The sequence below is a fragment of the Geotrypetes seraphini genome, chromosome 2 (assembly GCF_902459505.1).
Source record: "Geotrypetes seraphini chromosome 2, aGeoSer1.1, whole genome shotgun sequence".
Classification (NCBI taxonomy): Eukaryota; Metazoa; Chordata; class Amphibia; order Gymnophiona; family Dermophiidae; genus Geotrypetes; species Geotrypetes seraphini.
In genome coordinates this window covers 378,078,788-378,094,244 of record NC_047085.1, presented here as the reverse complement: position 1 = coordinate 378,094,244, position 15,457 = coordinate 378,078,788, and the positions used below count along the sequence as shown (strand labels likewise).

At 44.5% G+C, this 15,457-nt stretch overlaps 1 protein-coding gene across 3 annotated transcripts in view; it reads left to right on the top strand.

Annotated features, from left to right (window-relative positions):
- The window catches only part of NFX1 (nuclear transcription factor, X-box binding 1), a 261,059-nt gene that overhangs the window by 18,570 nt on the left and 227,032 nt on the right, over positions 1-15,457 (top strand). For all 3 annotated transcript variants that reach the window (XR_004538087.1, XR_004538086.1, XM_033930649.1), the window contains exon 3: positions 1,412-2,461. Coding sequence is in view for 1 of the 3 variants with exons in the window: in XM_033930649.1 (XP_033786540.1) it covers positions 1,412-2,461 (1,050 nt within the window). In the remaining 2 variants the exon portion in view is untranslated. The remainder of the gene's footprint in view (positions 1-1,411; positions 2,462-15,457) is intronic.

Here is a 15,457-nt window from a genome sequence, read left to right as displayed (position 1 = left end):
CCATTGATCTAAACTCTTTTCTTTGTTTGCATATTCAGAAAAGAACCCAGAAATCCATAGAGGCTCAAAAAGAGAAACTTTTTGGAGCCAGGTCTGAATCTTTATTGTTGATATCAGTAAGTGTAAGCTTTTCTCCCACTGATGCAGATAGAGGTCTTGGTTGCTCTTTCAGCTCTGGTTTACAGCAGTCAAGAGGTCACAGCGTGGCAGATGTTGAGGTTGCTGAGCCATATAGTCTTCACTATGTATGTTATTCCCTTGACACATCTTCATATGAGAACTGCCCAGTGGACCCCAGCTTTCCAGTCATCTCAAGCCTCATTAAACCTTGCAGATGTTATCTGAGTAACCCTAGAGTTAGCTCAGTCCCTCTTCTAGTAGACAATTTGGCTCAGTTTGATCCTGGAACTACCATTCCTAATTCCTCTGCCACAGAAGGTGCTGACAGCAGATGTACCCAGCCTGGGATGGGAGCTTATTTAAATGGACTCCATATCCGAGGGCCACAGTTGGGCCAAAGCTTCATTGTGGCCTTCAGTTGATTACGTTCACATCCCACTACTGTCTTGAATAAAACACCCGATGTGACAGTCAGTTTGGTCAGACAGAATTTGTTTGGTTTCTAGAATACAACTCTACCCTTCTAGGTCCTTTTTATTCTGTTCCAGGCTATACTTTTACAACAGTGTATTTATATTTTCAGGTTAATTGATCTTCTTGGACTTGCTGTTGCAAGTTCCTATTGTCCTAATATTGTTGTTTTCAGCGAGCCTGGTAGCTAGGGATTCCGATATGTGAGAACTATATGGCCTACTTGTCCTCGGAGAAAGTGAAGTTACTTACCTGTAATAGATATTTTTCAAAGACAGCAGGTCAATTATTCTCATGCACTCTTCCACCTCCCCTAGGAGTTATATTTGTTAACTGGTTAGGTTATAATACTGCTGGTCCTATGCTCATGACTTGAGTGGGAGGGCGTCTGTGCATGCATGTTGGGAGCACTGACTCAAGCTCTTAGAGACAGTACGCTGGGCAATGTTTCTGCACTGGGCTCTGTGGATCACGTCACCCACATGGGAGAATAATTGGCCTGCTGTCCTCGGAGAATACCTGTAACAGGTAAGTAACTTTGTTTTATAATGAGATCAGGTTTGTCAGGAGTGGGCTTCCTGTTGAATGAAAGCTAAAGCAAACTTAGCAAGAAATTCTGTATAGAACTACTAGAGTATAATTTCTGGAGTGCATACTCTCAGATAAGCATGTAGATCTAAAAAACAAAAATAATAGACTAATTGCAGAAATTGCTGTTTCTCCTCTACAAATAATCTCATAAGCTTAATTTTGAGAAGTAAATTACAAAGATTAAACAAATTACCTTTCTAAAGTGTTTATTTTATATTGCTGTTTTAAGGTCCGTCAAACTACAATCCTGATGCACCTGATTTCATTCCAAGAGAGAGACAAAGCCATCAGTCAAACTGGAGAGCTCAAGAAAGGGTGGAATCTAAGAATCGAAGCAGAAATGTTAATTTGTCTTCACCTCATCAGCAGCCACATCAAAGAGATCAGGAAACTGTTTCACAAAAGAGACATGATTACAGTAGTATGGAAACAAGTCATTACAGAAATCAACCAGATTCTTCAGAGGGTTCTGCTTCTAGTAAGCCAGCAAAGAATCATAGCTTTCAAAACCAGCGATGGCACAGGTCAAGAAGTGAGAAGTCACATAGTCGAACCCAGTCAAGACAACCTCCTGCTGATGGTGTTTCAGGAATGGGGTTCAGAGAAGCTCCGACAAACTGGAGAATAAAAGCTAGAGAAGGCAGTGACTTTCGCTCTTCAGAGAGTGAAAAGGAGGTGGTTACTGCAGATATCAGAGGTGCAAAACCAAAGAAAGCAATTCATAGCATGGGTGGTTCAGTAAGAGGGCCAAGAGAGAAGGGAAAGCAGACCTTTGAAAGGGAAAAAAGAATTGTCCCTAAACAGAAAGATGAAGAAATGTTCGAAAACATACCACCTCAAGATTCAGTGACACCTGGTACATCCGAAGTATCTGTTGGAAGGGAAGGGTTTGATGGATTCCTTGGTGATGAACAGAAGAGATACCCATTTGCAAACAGGCGATATCCCAGGGAATCTATGACATGGGATAGACCTCAGTCAGATGATGAGATTCAGAAAAGGGATGAAGCTCCAAGGAGTAAAAGTACAAGAGCTGTTAAGAGCCAACCACTGACATTTACTTCAAAAGAAAAAAAATCAGAAAGGCGGAAAGAATCTCCAGTAGCTAGCAAGCAGGAGTCAGTCTCCAGAACACATTCTCACAAAGTGTCTGATGCAGACAAACACCTGGGAAGAAAATATCCTCTTCAGGAGGCACACAAAGTATCCTCTCACTCAGGCCGAACCCAGCAGTGGAAAAAGCAGAGCGATGTACCAAAGAATAAAGAAACTCATACAGGTAGGTTTGTTTTGCTGACATCTTTTGATTTTTCTAGCAGTCTGGCCTATATTCAGAGAGCGGGAGGCAGGTGCTGACCACAGATATTTAATGTTCAGCCATTTCTGGTGACTGGCGTTAAATATCTATTTTTTTAAAAAAATTTTGGACAACATAAACTTAACTGGCTAAGTTGAGCACTGGCAGGTTAAGTATATAGCGGACAAAGATAGGACTGCTATTTGTGTGGTCTGATTTAGCCACTGAACTTGGCTGGTCAACCATGAAAATTGCCGGTTATCATGTGATATGGCCAGTTATCTTTTAGCTGCATTTCTAGAAATTTCTCAAGATGTTGATTGAATCTGAACAAGAAAAGACAAGGATCATGAAACAATATTTCCTCAAGAAAAGTGAGTTTTTGTAGTCAGAAGATCCTTTTTTTTCCAGTTGTCTCTGGGACTATTCAGTTGATGAGGAAGCAATTTTTAGCTTACAAATCCTGAGTATTATCCTTAGTAGTATTCTTGAATTTTAAATCTTTTTATTGAGATTTTTATAATTACAAAGAAAAACCTCAGGTTTTGAATTTTCCTATATCCCATTTTCTCTCTCCTTTGGAACTACTAAAAATGTATTTAAAAGATGTACTTTCTTATACTGGTTTAGAAAAGTTTATTCCAGATAATCTTTATTATTTGCCTAGCGGCATTAAAAAGATATCAGAAGAAGGGGGGGAAGACCAACTAGTTTCACCTGATAGTTTAAACGTTTCCCAATTTCTTGAGTCATCAAAAGGTTATATAGCCAAGAGAGCAACATTATTAGTCACTTTTATGACTGAAATAGAGAAACAAGATATACTTAAATTGTATTTCTTGAACAAAAATGCCCTGTTTTGTGGTCAACAGATAAACATCTTTCCAGATGTCTCCAGACAAACACAATACAGGAGGAAGCAATTCCTGCAACTCAAGGCTAGAACCTTGGGTGTGGGTGCATCATTCTTTCTTAAGTTCCCCTGTAAATGCTTGGTGACTTTTCAGAATACTAAATATATATTTTTAGACCCAGTTCATTTAGAAAATTTTCTTTCAGACAAACCTAAATTGGATATATTACCTGTTACTAGTGCAGAAGCTGAGAAGGAATGAAATATGAAGATTATTATTGCCTGATGTTAGAGTTTATTAGAATATTGATGTTTAGTTCTTTACTTTACTTTTTTGGAATATAAAATCGGCAACAAGATTAGTCAACCCTCAATAATGTGGACTTGTTAATGTTTATATTTTAATTTGAATTATTTTCTTTACATTTTGTATATTTGCTTGAGTTTGTTATGATGTAACAATAAAATTTATTAAAAAAAAAATAAAATAAAATAATTACAAAGAAAGGTACATTATGCAGTAAATATGGTACACTCAGAAACAAGAACGTAACCAGGGGGCAACATGCACCCATGTACAATGAGTGAACGGTAACAATTATATGAAGCCATAAGAAGAAGCTATTTAGTTCAATAGGAGACTCAACAGAATTATACATAGCATAGTCAACATGAGATGATAGGTAAGTAATGGAGTGAAATAATTGGTAGGTATTATTGGATCAGTTGGAACATATATATCCTTAAGGGGGAGAAGACATGTTTAATAATGGGGACCAAATTTTAACAGATTTAAATCCCTTATTCGGGAGAGAGTTAGCTTTGCATTCAAAATTGTGTATCATCATTACAGTGGTACACCAAAAAGTAGTATTTAACAAGTGAACAGATTTCCAAAGTGATAAGATCATCTGCAAGCAGATAGCTATAAGAGCATCCAGCAACTTGGATTGCCAGGGCACCAGGCAGGGCATTAGTAACAGTGACACAATACAACAAACACTGTAACCCATATATCAGGCAAAATTGTTACGAGCATATATCTTTTTCCATCATCTTAGGAACCTCTGATGAAAATGTTTTGATCAAAACACAGACCATTTCAGGTCCTTTACCTGTTAAAAGGTGGTCTATTTGTGCGCAACATATTGTTTATTGAAATAAGCATTGCCTACATCTTGTACAGTGGCCTGCAGTTTTCTTCTTTGCCTTGGTTTCTGCTTTCTTCATTTTCTGATTGTTCTCTTCCTTCCATCCACTGTATGACATCTCTCTGCCTCTTCCATATGGCATCTGCTCTTTTTCTGTGCCTCTTCCAAAAACTGTCTGCCTCTCCCCTTCCATTTCTCCCTCCTACCCTCACCCCCCAATTGTTGAGGCATCCATCTCTCATCTGCTCCCCCATGGTCTGGCATCTCTGTCTTCTTCCCTTCCATTTTTCCCTTCCTCCCCAGGTGGTTTTAGCATCTCTCTTCCTTTCCTGCCCCTCAGATCTGGTATATGTATCCTCCCTCTCCCCCATGGTCTAACATCTCTCTCCTCTCCCCTTTTTTTCCCCTGGTCTTCCTTCTCAACTTATTTTCTGCCTCTGTCTAGATTAAATTCTTTCTTACTATCCAGTCCTCAATGTCCCTCTTTTCATTGTGTCTACCTACAGCTTGTCGCCTCTTTCCCTCACTCCTTCCAATATCTCACAAACTCTAGCCTCTTCCCCCAATCCAGCATGTGCCCTTCTATCTTTTCCATTCAGTATGTGCTCTCTCTCTCTTTCCTCTCCACTTCCAGCATCTGTTCCCCTCTCTCTCTCCTCCCCACTTCCATACAGTGTCTGCTCCCCCTCTTCCATTCAGTTTCTTCTCTCCTCTCTCCGTCCTCAGCACTTCCCTCCAGCCATTACTCCACTCTCTCTCCTCCCCACTTTCATCCAGCATCTGCTCCCCTCCTCTTCACTTAGCATCTGTTCTCTTCTCACTTCCCCCATCTTCCATCCAGCGTCTGTCATTGTCCCCCCTTTCTCCACACAAGCCTGAAGCGCTACTCAACCTCTTCTCCTTGTGTGGCCATCTCCCTCCCTCCCTTCCCCTCACCTTTGCGGTGCTTTTCAAAACCAAAGTTTTTGCTCTCAGAGGGCCCCTGATGTGGCTGTCCCAACACTTCTCCTCTGAAGCGATGCCCCCCATGATGAACCTCAAAGCCATTATCCTCCATGCTCACAAACCCCCATCACTATCCTCCTCTATGCACGCCCCACTCCCCGACATCGCGCTTACTATTGGCACTATAAACCTGTTGCTGCCATCAGTTCTGTATTCTGATCCAGTGCAGAGCTTTGAGCATCTGCACATGCTCAAGGCTTGTCTGCTTCCGCCTTCTCTGAGAATCGTTGGGTGGAAAAGAGAGAAAATAGAGGGGAGCAGCTAAAGAAGGGGATTGAAATTGGTGGGGGTCCCTAAAACATCTGAATTTTGAAAATGGTCCCTGCATTCCAAAAGGTTGGGAACCTCTGCCTAGGCCATGCCTTACTTAGGAAGGGTTTGAAGCCAAATTTGTGAAATATAATTGTAAATGAGATACATTATAATGGTATGCCAAGAAGAATTTGATTCCAACTGACACTGCCTAAGATTGTGCTCTTACTACTGCTCATACTGGAAGGGGAGAATAGACTCTTTAATACAGACCCAGGAGCATTGATATTTCTGTTACATCCTTCCAGATTCCATACTCTAGGTTTTCAATCCATTCCTGCAATCCGGGAGTTGCAGAAATCCAAACATTTTTCTGAGCATGTGCTCCTTCTACCTTAGAGAGAGAGAGTTAGAGCTCCCTGCAGTTTCAATTTCTGCAAGCAATCCATGAAAAGGGTTTCTGATCTGCTCTGCTTCTTTTTCTTATTTTGGTCACTTAAAGTTCATTTTTTTCAGTGACTTCAGTGCTATGAGACCCCTTGCGGTGTCCTCTGCCAGAAGAAAGGATGCAGTCTTGCAGAGCCAGACTGCTGCTTCACAGAGAAACTTTGATGAACCTGTGGAGCCAGCCTGCTGCGTTCTCAGACTCTTGATCAATTCCCTTGGGAGCTCACTTGCCCGCTGACCTGGTTAGGGGTTTAAGTGCAGGTTGTATGCATCCTGTGTAAAAGTCCCTCTGGGTTTTAGGGCACAGGCTGCGTTTCCAGCCCTTGGTCATATGGAGAGGTACTATGGGGGCAGAGGATACAGTCGACATCTGTCTGACTGGCATTCCATAGATCTTCAAGTTTGATAATTTCAGAGCGGTTCTGAGGCAGAAAATCCTTTTCCTCCATGCAGTGTATGGAGCTGGCAGGCAGGCACTTTAGAGACTGAGTATACTTCCATTATTTCCAATGGGAGCTTTGGAGGGTGGTCTGTGGAACTCTGTAAAACTAATTTTTGTTAGCTTCTGAGGGTAGGGTTCAGATCTCCTACCTCCCCAAACCCCAAATCATTATTTTTCTTACTTTTGAAAGCAGACCTTTTGTGCTGCTGAGCACCCATGCGAACGTATCTGACTGTGGCTCTGGGAGAGAAGGTTAAGCAGGTGGTATTCTCATCCATCCTCTGTCGATAGAACGGACCAGGTACGAGAAGCACACATCCTGGAGATGAATGTGTGGCTACGTGGATGGTGTCGTTGAGAGCATTTTGGCTTCCTGGACCATAGGATGACTTTCCAAGGGCTGCTGAGCAAGGATGGTATACATCTGTCAAAGAAGGGGAGAAGTGTCTTTGGCGGCAGGCTGGCTAATCTACTGAAGAGGGCTTTAAACTAGAAGTGATGGGGAAGGGTGATCAAAGCCACCGGGTGAGTATAAGCCCTCAGGTAAGTAAATCACTGAATACCTCTACATTGATGGGAAAAGGGGACAATGTCTGGAAAGCAGTATATATACTAATGCTTGAAGTATGGGAAACAAAATTCTGGATCTAGAAGTAGTGATGGAAGAAAATGAGTTGGCTATAGTGGCGATCACAGAGACATGGTTCACGGAGAACCATGACTGGGATGTAGAACTTCACGGTATTGCGGTATATAAACTGTTATTATTATTATTAGTTATACTAGGCTGTTCAGCAAAGACAGGGTAGGAAGAAAAGGACGTGGGAGCAGCGTTATATGTTAAACATCATATTAAATCCACACAATTGCAGGATCTGCAGGGCAAGGAAGAGGCACTGTGGATCAATTTAGAAAGAAGGAATGGTAAATATATTTACATTGTTGTGATATACAGGCCTCCTTCACAGATGGAAGAAGTGGACAGAAATTTAATAGTAGACATTCAGAATATATCTAAAAAGGGAGAAGTTTTACTAATAGGTGATTTTAACATGCCAGATGTTGATTGGAGTATCCCTGTTGCAGGGTCTTCTAGAAATGGGGAGATCTTGGATTCTCTACAAGGAAAACTGTTCCAGCAGTTGGTAATGGAACCCAAGCTGGATGGGGTCATACTGGACTTAGTGCTTACAAACGGGGAAAGTGTTTCTGATGTTACAGTGGGTGATCACCTGGCATCCAATGATCACTACATGGTACGGTTTAATATTAAGACAGGTATAGGAAGGGCTAATTAAAAAGCAAAGGTTCTAGACTTTAAACTAACTTTATTCGGATGGGGGATTATTTCAATGTATTTATAAATGATCTAGAAACAGGGGCGAAGTGCGAAGTAATAAAATTCGCAGCCGACACCAAACTATTTAGTGGAGTTGGGATTAAAGAGGACTTTGAAGATTTACAAAGGGACCTTATCAAACTAGAAGAGTGGGCGACGAGATGGCAGATGAAGTTTAATGTAGCGAAATGTAAAGTCTTGCATGTAGGAAACAGAAACCCGAAGTACAGCTATACGATGGGAGGGCTGGTAATGGGTGAAAGTACCCAAAAAACGGACTTGGGGGTAATAATGGACAACACAATAAAGCCATCGGCAGAGTGTGCAGCGGCCTCTAAGAAGGCGAATAGAATGCTGGGTACTATCAAGAAAGGTATTACAACAAGAACAAAAGAAGTTATCCTGCCGTTGTATCGAGTGATGGTGCGCCCGCATCTGGAGTACTGCATCCAATATTGGTCACCTTACCTTAAGAAGGATATGGCGATACTCGAGAGGGTTCAGAAAAGAGAGACACGATTGATAAAAGGTATAGAAAACCTTTCATATGCTGGAAGATTAGAGAAACTGGGGCTCTTTTCCCTGGAGAAGCAGAGACTTAGAGGGGTCATGATAGACACTTACAAGATCATGAAGGGCACGGAGAAAGTGGAAAGGGACAGATTCTTCAAACGTTCGAAAACTACAAGAACGAGAGGGCATTCGGAAAAATTAAGAGGGGACAGATTCAGAATTAATGCTAGGAAGTTCTTCTTCACCCAAAGGGTGGTGGACATCTGGAATGCGCTTCCAGAGGGTGTGATAGGACAGAGTACGGTTTTGGGGTTCAAGAAGGAATTCGATAATTTCCTGAAGGAAAAGGGTATAGAAAGAGGATTACTATACAGGCCCTGGACTTGATGGGCTGCTTCGTGAGCGGACTGCTGGGTGTGATGGACCTCTGGTCTGACCCAGCAGAGGCACTGCTTATGTTCTTAATGTTCTTATGTTGTCTGGGTGAGAATGTCTGGAAGGAGTGGAAATGAAGTGGGCAAAACTGAAACGAGTAATTTTAAGATTGACAAAACTTTTTGTGAGGCAAATAAGTAAAAGTAAGAGGGAAAAAAAGGCCGCTTTGGTTATCAAAAGTACCGTATTTTCACGCATATAACGCGCGCGTTATACGCGTTTTTACCTACCGCGCATACCCATCGCGCGTTATATGCGTGAGCGCGGTATACAAAAGTTTTAAAACATAGTTCCCACCCCGCCCGACTCCCGATTCACCCCCCCAGCAGGACCGCTCGCACCCCCACCCCGAACGACCGCTCGCACGCGCTCCCACCCGCACCCGCATCCACGATCGGAGCAAGAGGGAGCTCAAGCCCTCTTGCCCGGCCGACTCCCCGACGTCCGATACATCCCCCCCCCGGCAGGACCACTCGCACCCCCACCCCGAAGGACCGCCGACTTCCCGACAATATCGGGCCAGAAGGGAGCCCAAACCCTCCTGGCCAGACCGCTCGCACCCCCACCCCGAACGACCGCTCGCACGCGCTCCCACCCGCACCCGCATCCACGATCGGAGCAAGAGGGAGCCCAAGCCCTCTTGCCCGGCCGACTCTCCGACGTCCGATACATCCCCCCCCCCCGGCAGGACCACTCGCACCCCCACCCCCCTTCCCCGTACCTTTGGTAGTTGGGCCAGAAGGGAGCCCAAACCCTCCTGGCCACGGCGACCCCCTAACCCCACCCCGCACTACATTACGGGCAGGAGGGATCCCAGGCCCTCCTGCCCTCGACGCAAACCCCCCTCCCCCCCAACGACCGCCCCCCCCCAAGAACCTCCGACCGCCCCCCAGCCGCCCCGCGATCCCCCTGGCGACCCCCACGACCCCCCCACCCCCCTTCCCCGTACCTTTGGTAGTTGGCCGGACAGACGGGAGCCAAACCCGCCTGTCCGGCAGGCAGCCAACGAAGGAATGAGGCCGGATTGGCCCATCCATCCTAAAGCTCCGCCTACTGGTGGGGCCTAAGGCGCGTGGGCCAATCAGAATAGGCCCTGGAGCCTTAGGTCCCACCTGGGGGCGCGGCCTGAGGCACATGGGCCCAACCTGACCATGTGCCTCAGGCCGCGCCCCCAGGTGGGACCTAAGGCTCCAGGGCCTATTCTGATTGGCCCACGCGCCTTAGGCCCCACCAGTAGGCGGAGCTTTAGGATGGATGGGCCAATCCGGCCTCATTCCTTCGTTGGCTGCCTGCCGGACAGGCGGGTTTGGCTCCCGTCTGTCCGGCCAACTACCAAAGGTACGGGGAAGGGGGGTGGGGGGGTCGTGGGGGTCGCCAGGGGGGTCGCGGGTCGGCTGGGGGGGCGGTCGGAGGTTCTTGGGGGGGGCGGTCGTTGGGGGGGAGGGGGGTTTGCGTCGAGGGCAGGAGGGCCTGGGATCCCTCCTGCCCGTAATGTAGTGCGGGGTGGGGTTAGGGGGTCGCCGTGGCCAGGAGGGTTTGGGCTCCCTTCTGGCCCAACTACCAAAGGTACGGGGAAGGGGGGTGGGGGGTCGTGGGGGTCGCCAGGGGGGTCGCGGGTCGGCTGGGGGGCGGGCGGAAGTTCTTGGGGGGGGGCGGTCGTTGGGGGGAGGGGGGTTTGCGTCGAGGGCAGGAGGGCCTGGGATCCCTCCTGCCCGTAATGTAGTGCGGGGTGGGGTTAGGGGGTCGCCGTGGCCAGGAGGATTTGGGCTCCCTCCTGGCCCGATATTGTTGGGGAGTCGGCGGTCCTTCGGGGGGAGGGATGTATCGGACGTCGGGGGGGGCATCAGGCTTTCAGGATGGGGACAGACCTTCAAGGGAGGACAGTGCACGGAAGTCAGGGGGGGTGAACGGAGAGTCGGGACAGCGCACGGAAAGTCAGGGCGGGCGAAAGGAGCTTCGGGCAGCATGCGCGGTATACCCGTGAGCGCGGTATACCAAAGTTTTTGTACATATCATCGTGATTTCTGCGCGCTATACCCGTGTGCGCGTTTTATACGGGTGCGCGTTATTTGCGTGAAAATACGGTAGTAGCTGAGAAGGTAAGGAATAAGAGGTTAGCTTTCAAAAACTACAAAAGATCGCAGAAAGAGAAACACAGGCAAAAATATCTGGAAAAGTTAAGAGAGGATGGTCGAAGTCATGAAATGAAAGATACAAATGGAAGAAAAATAGCTGACAGTAAAACAGGAGACAAAACATTTTTTAGATATATCAGTGATAGGAAGAAGTACAAAAGTGGCATTGTGAGACTCAAAAGTGAAGGGGAGGAATATGTAGAAGCTGATAAAGAAAAGACTGAATTGCTTAACAAATATTTCTGTGTTCACAGATGAAAATCTGGGAGCGGGACCGCAGAAGACAAATGCGAATAGGGGTGGTGGAGTGGTAGACTCTGATCAATTTTCAGAGGGTTGTGTTCGTGAGGAGCTAGCTAAATTAAAGATAGACAAAGCAATGGGGCCGAATGGTGTACATCTGAGGGTGTTGAAGGAACTTAGGGAAGTTTGGTGGCTCCGCTGACCTTGTCAATGCTTCTCTAGAGTCAGGGGTGGTACCGGAGGACTGGAGAAGGGTGGATGTGGTCTCTCTTCACAAGTAGAAGTAGGGAATAGCACGCCAGTAAGTCTGACTTTTGTAGTAAGCAAATTAATGAAAACACTTTTAAAACAGAGAATGATGAAGTTACTGGAATCCAATGAATTACAGGACTGGAGGCTACATGGATTCATTAGAGCAAGGGAATCAAACTCAATCACATTAAGGGACTTAACCCTTTCAGGACCATAAGGATCATAGGCCAATTTTTGTGGTTTTGACGACATTTTTATGGTAAAAAGGGCTTGCAGATGCCAAAAAATTGATTTTTTTTTGTGAAATATCATTTTTTTTTTTTTAAAAAAATCAAACTTCTGGCTTATGGACAGTGTGGCAAGTGAATCTTCTCGTCAATCTGGCAACGACGCTAATGAATGAATGTCGGAACCAGTTTGTTTACATAAAGGCAGTATCATATGGAATCCGTACATATCAAATTTAGAACTGTAGACTATCCCAATCAAAATTTATAGGATTTTAAAGTTATGGGACAAATATGTCCCTTGGTCCTGAAAGGGTTAAATCCAAAATTCAGGCTAAGTCGCGGGCCAGGCCTCGCCCAATATCTGCCCCAGATCCCACCCCCATAATAGTACTAATTATAACACCATTTTTTCCATTCATTTTTCATTTATACACACACAATATAATCTTATTAACATGTAATGGTTAACCACAAAATTAAACTACACAAAGCACACTTTATGCTTCTCAACATTCATTCCTACCAAAACACAAATAACCCCTATGCAAATACAAGACCAAAAACTAAAAGTACAGTGGTGCCTCGCATAACGAACGCCTCGCACAACGAACGCTGCACACAACGAACTTCATGTCTTGATTCACACAACGAACTTCGTTTCACACAACGAACTTCACACAACGAACTTCGTTTCACACAACGAACTTCGTTTCACACAACGAACTTCGTTTCACACAACGAAGTCGCCACATCTTAGCTGCCGATGTATTGCATCCTTCCGCGCAGGCACTGCAGGCAGTCGTTAGTCACTGCGCTTAACTGCCCTCTCTCACTGTATACAGTTGTCCTTTTAAGATAAACTCAATATTTTTTATATATCATGGCTTCTAAAAAAAGCAGGAAGGTGATTTCTGTTGAAATGAAACGGGAAATAATTAGAAGGAGTGAATGTGGGGTCAAACAGGGTGACCTCGTCAAAGAGTTTGGCCTCAGCAAGACCACCATTTTCACCATTTTGACAAATTTATCTTTTTTTATGTCATCTTAGCATATTTTATGCTGCAGAACGAATTATTTTTTTTAACATGTATTGTTATGGGAAAACGCGTTTCACATAACGAACTTTTCGCATAACAAACTTGCTCCTGGAACGAATTAAGTTCGTTGTGTGAGGTACCACTGTACAAATATATAAAAAAAGAAACCCTACGATTCATGACTCTGCATGCAGTACAATCCCCAGAGAAAAAGAAACAAATGTATTTCTTCCTGAACAGTGCAAAATACAGACAGCAGATTAAAATTCTCAAAATTGACACAATTCAAACACTAAATTGAAAATAAAATCATTCCCCCTACCTTTGTTGTCTCCCTCCCTCCATGCTTTGCCTCCCTTCGGTGGGTGTTTGACCTTCTGGCCGGCTCCCACCTGGCGTTTTTATGTGGCCCGCGGTCCAATGCCCCTGGTGTTATCTTGTGGCTGGCTCCCTCCTCACAGCCGTAGTGTGCACAAAGCCACGTGCATGAACCGGAAGCCTCTCTGAGAGATGAAGCGCGGGATGTGGCTTCGTGCACACTGCGGTTGTGAGGATGAGGGAGCCGGCCACAAGATAACAGCAGGAGCATTGGACCGCGGGCTGCATAAAACAGACAAGCGGGCCTTGAGTTTGACACCTGTGCACTAGAGGTATGTCTTGTCAGACCAATATGATGAATTTCTTTGACTGGGTGACTAGAGAATTGGTTAGAGGGAGTGTGCTGGTATTTAGATTTTAGCAAAGTCTTTGACAGTGTACCACACAGACGGCTAATAAATAAACTGAGTGCTCTTGGGATAGGCCCTAAAGTGACGGGCTGGGTCAGGAACTGATTAAGTGTAAGACGACGGAGAGTACTGGTCAATGGAGATTGCTCTGAGGAAAGGGATGTTACCAGTGGTGTGACTCAAGGTTCTTTTTTTTAACATTTTTATAAGCAATGTTGCTGAAGGGCTGTGAGGTAAGATTTGCCTCTTTGTGGATGATACCAAAATCTGCAATAGAGTATACATCCCGGATGGTGTGAATGACATGAAGAAAAATCTAGTGCAGCTTGAAGAATGATCTGAAATTTGGCAGCTAAAATTTAATGCTAAGAAATGCAAGATTATGCACTGGAACTGCAAAACCCCAAAGGAACGGTACATTTTAGGGGGTGAAGAACTTATGTGCACAACAGAAGAGCAGGACTTGGGTGTGATTGTATGTGATGATCTTAAGGTGGCCAAACAGGTTGAAAAGGTGACGGCAAAAGCTAGAAGGATGCTAGGGTGCATAGGGAGAGGTGTATAGCCAGTAGAAAAAAGGAGATATTGATGCCCTGGAGACTGCATCTTCAAAAAGATATAAAAAGGATAGTCGGTCTAGAGGAAGGCTACTAAAATGGTGTGTGGTCTTCGTCATAAGGCATATAGATCTCAATATGTATACTTTAGAGGAAAGGCAGGAGAGGGGAGAGATGATAGAGATGTTTAAATAAAATATTACAAAAAATGTCACTCACCAGCATTGGGCTACCTCTCCAAGATCTAACATTAAGATCCAAAACAGGTGGACTTTGGAAGCTCACTGTGAGAAGCTGATGAACGCAGTTGAAAAGAGGAAGTTTACACAGTACCGGTGAATCTCTTCTGGTAGTGCTCTCTGGCGCCAGAGCTAAGTGTTTATGCTTCTGCATTTTCAGCTTTTTTGTATTATGAAGCTTTATAACTTATAAATTATTTATTAAAAATATTTTAAAATTTATAAAAATAAATTACTGTGCACAGTAGTGGGTTTTTCCCTCTTTAGATCTCTTAACATTGTATTGCGGGTGTGAGTTTTTTGCCAGTGACAATAAGAATGCCAGCTGTAAATCATCAATGATTGCTGCATGATAAAAGTTTTTTTGAGGCTTTTTCTCCATCTGTTTTGGATCTTAATGCTAGGTCTTGGAGAGGTAGCCCACTGCTGGTGAGTGACATTTTTTGTAATATTTTGATTAGTTGTCACTACAATAGTGTTCTTGAGAAATGTTTAAATACCTACGTTGTGTAAATGCAAATGAGTTGAGTCTCTTTCATTTGAAAGGAAGCTCTGGAATGAGAGGGCATAAGATGAAATTAAGAGGTGATAGGCTTAGGAGTAATCTAGAAATACTTTTTTACAGAAAGGATGGTGATGCGTGGAACAGATTCCCAGAAGAAGTGGAGACAGAGACTGTGTCTGAGGGAGAAAGAGGTAATGATTACTTCAGATGGGCAGACTATGGCCATTATCTACCATTATGTTTCTATAAGGGTTCCAGTTTGCTTACTGCTCATCCCGATGTGACCAGGTTTCTGAGAGGGGAACTTCACTTGTGACCTCCCTTGCATCATCCTTTCTCTACGTGGAATCTTACCATCATTTTGCAGGGCCTTGTGGAAGCCCCCTTCCAGCCACTGAAGGATGTCTCTCTTCTGGATCTGACAATCAAGACTGTTTTTATGGTCGCCATTGTTTCAGCACAGCATATTTCAGAGCTTAAGGCTATTTCGTGTAGGGATCCCTTTCTACGGATCATGGAAGCAGGAGTGGTTCTCCATCCAGTACCTTCTTTTCTGCCAAATATGCTTTCCGATTCCATGTCAGCCAGGAGGTTCATTTGCCTGCGTTTCACTCC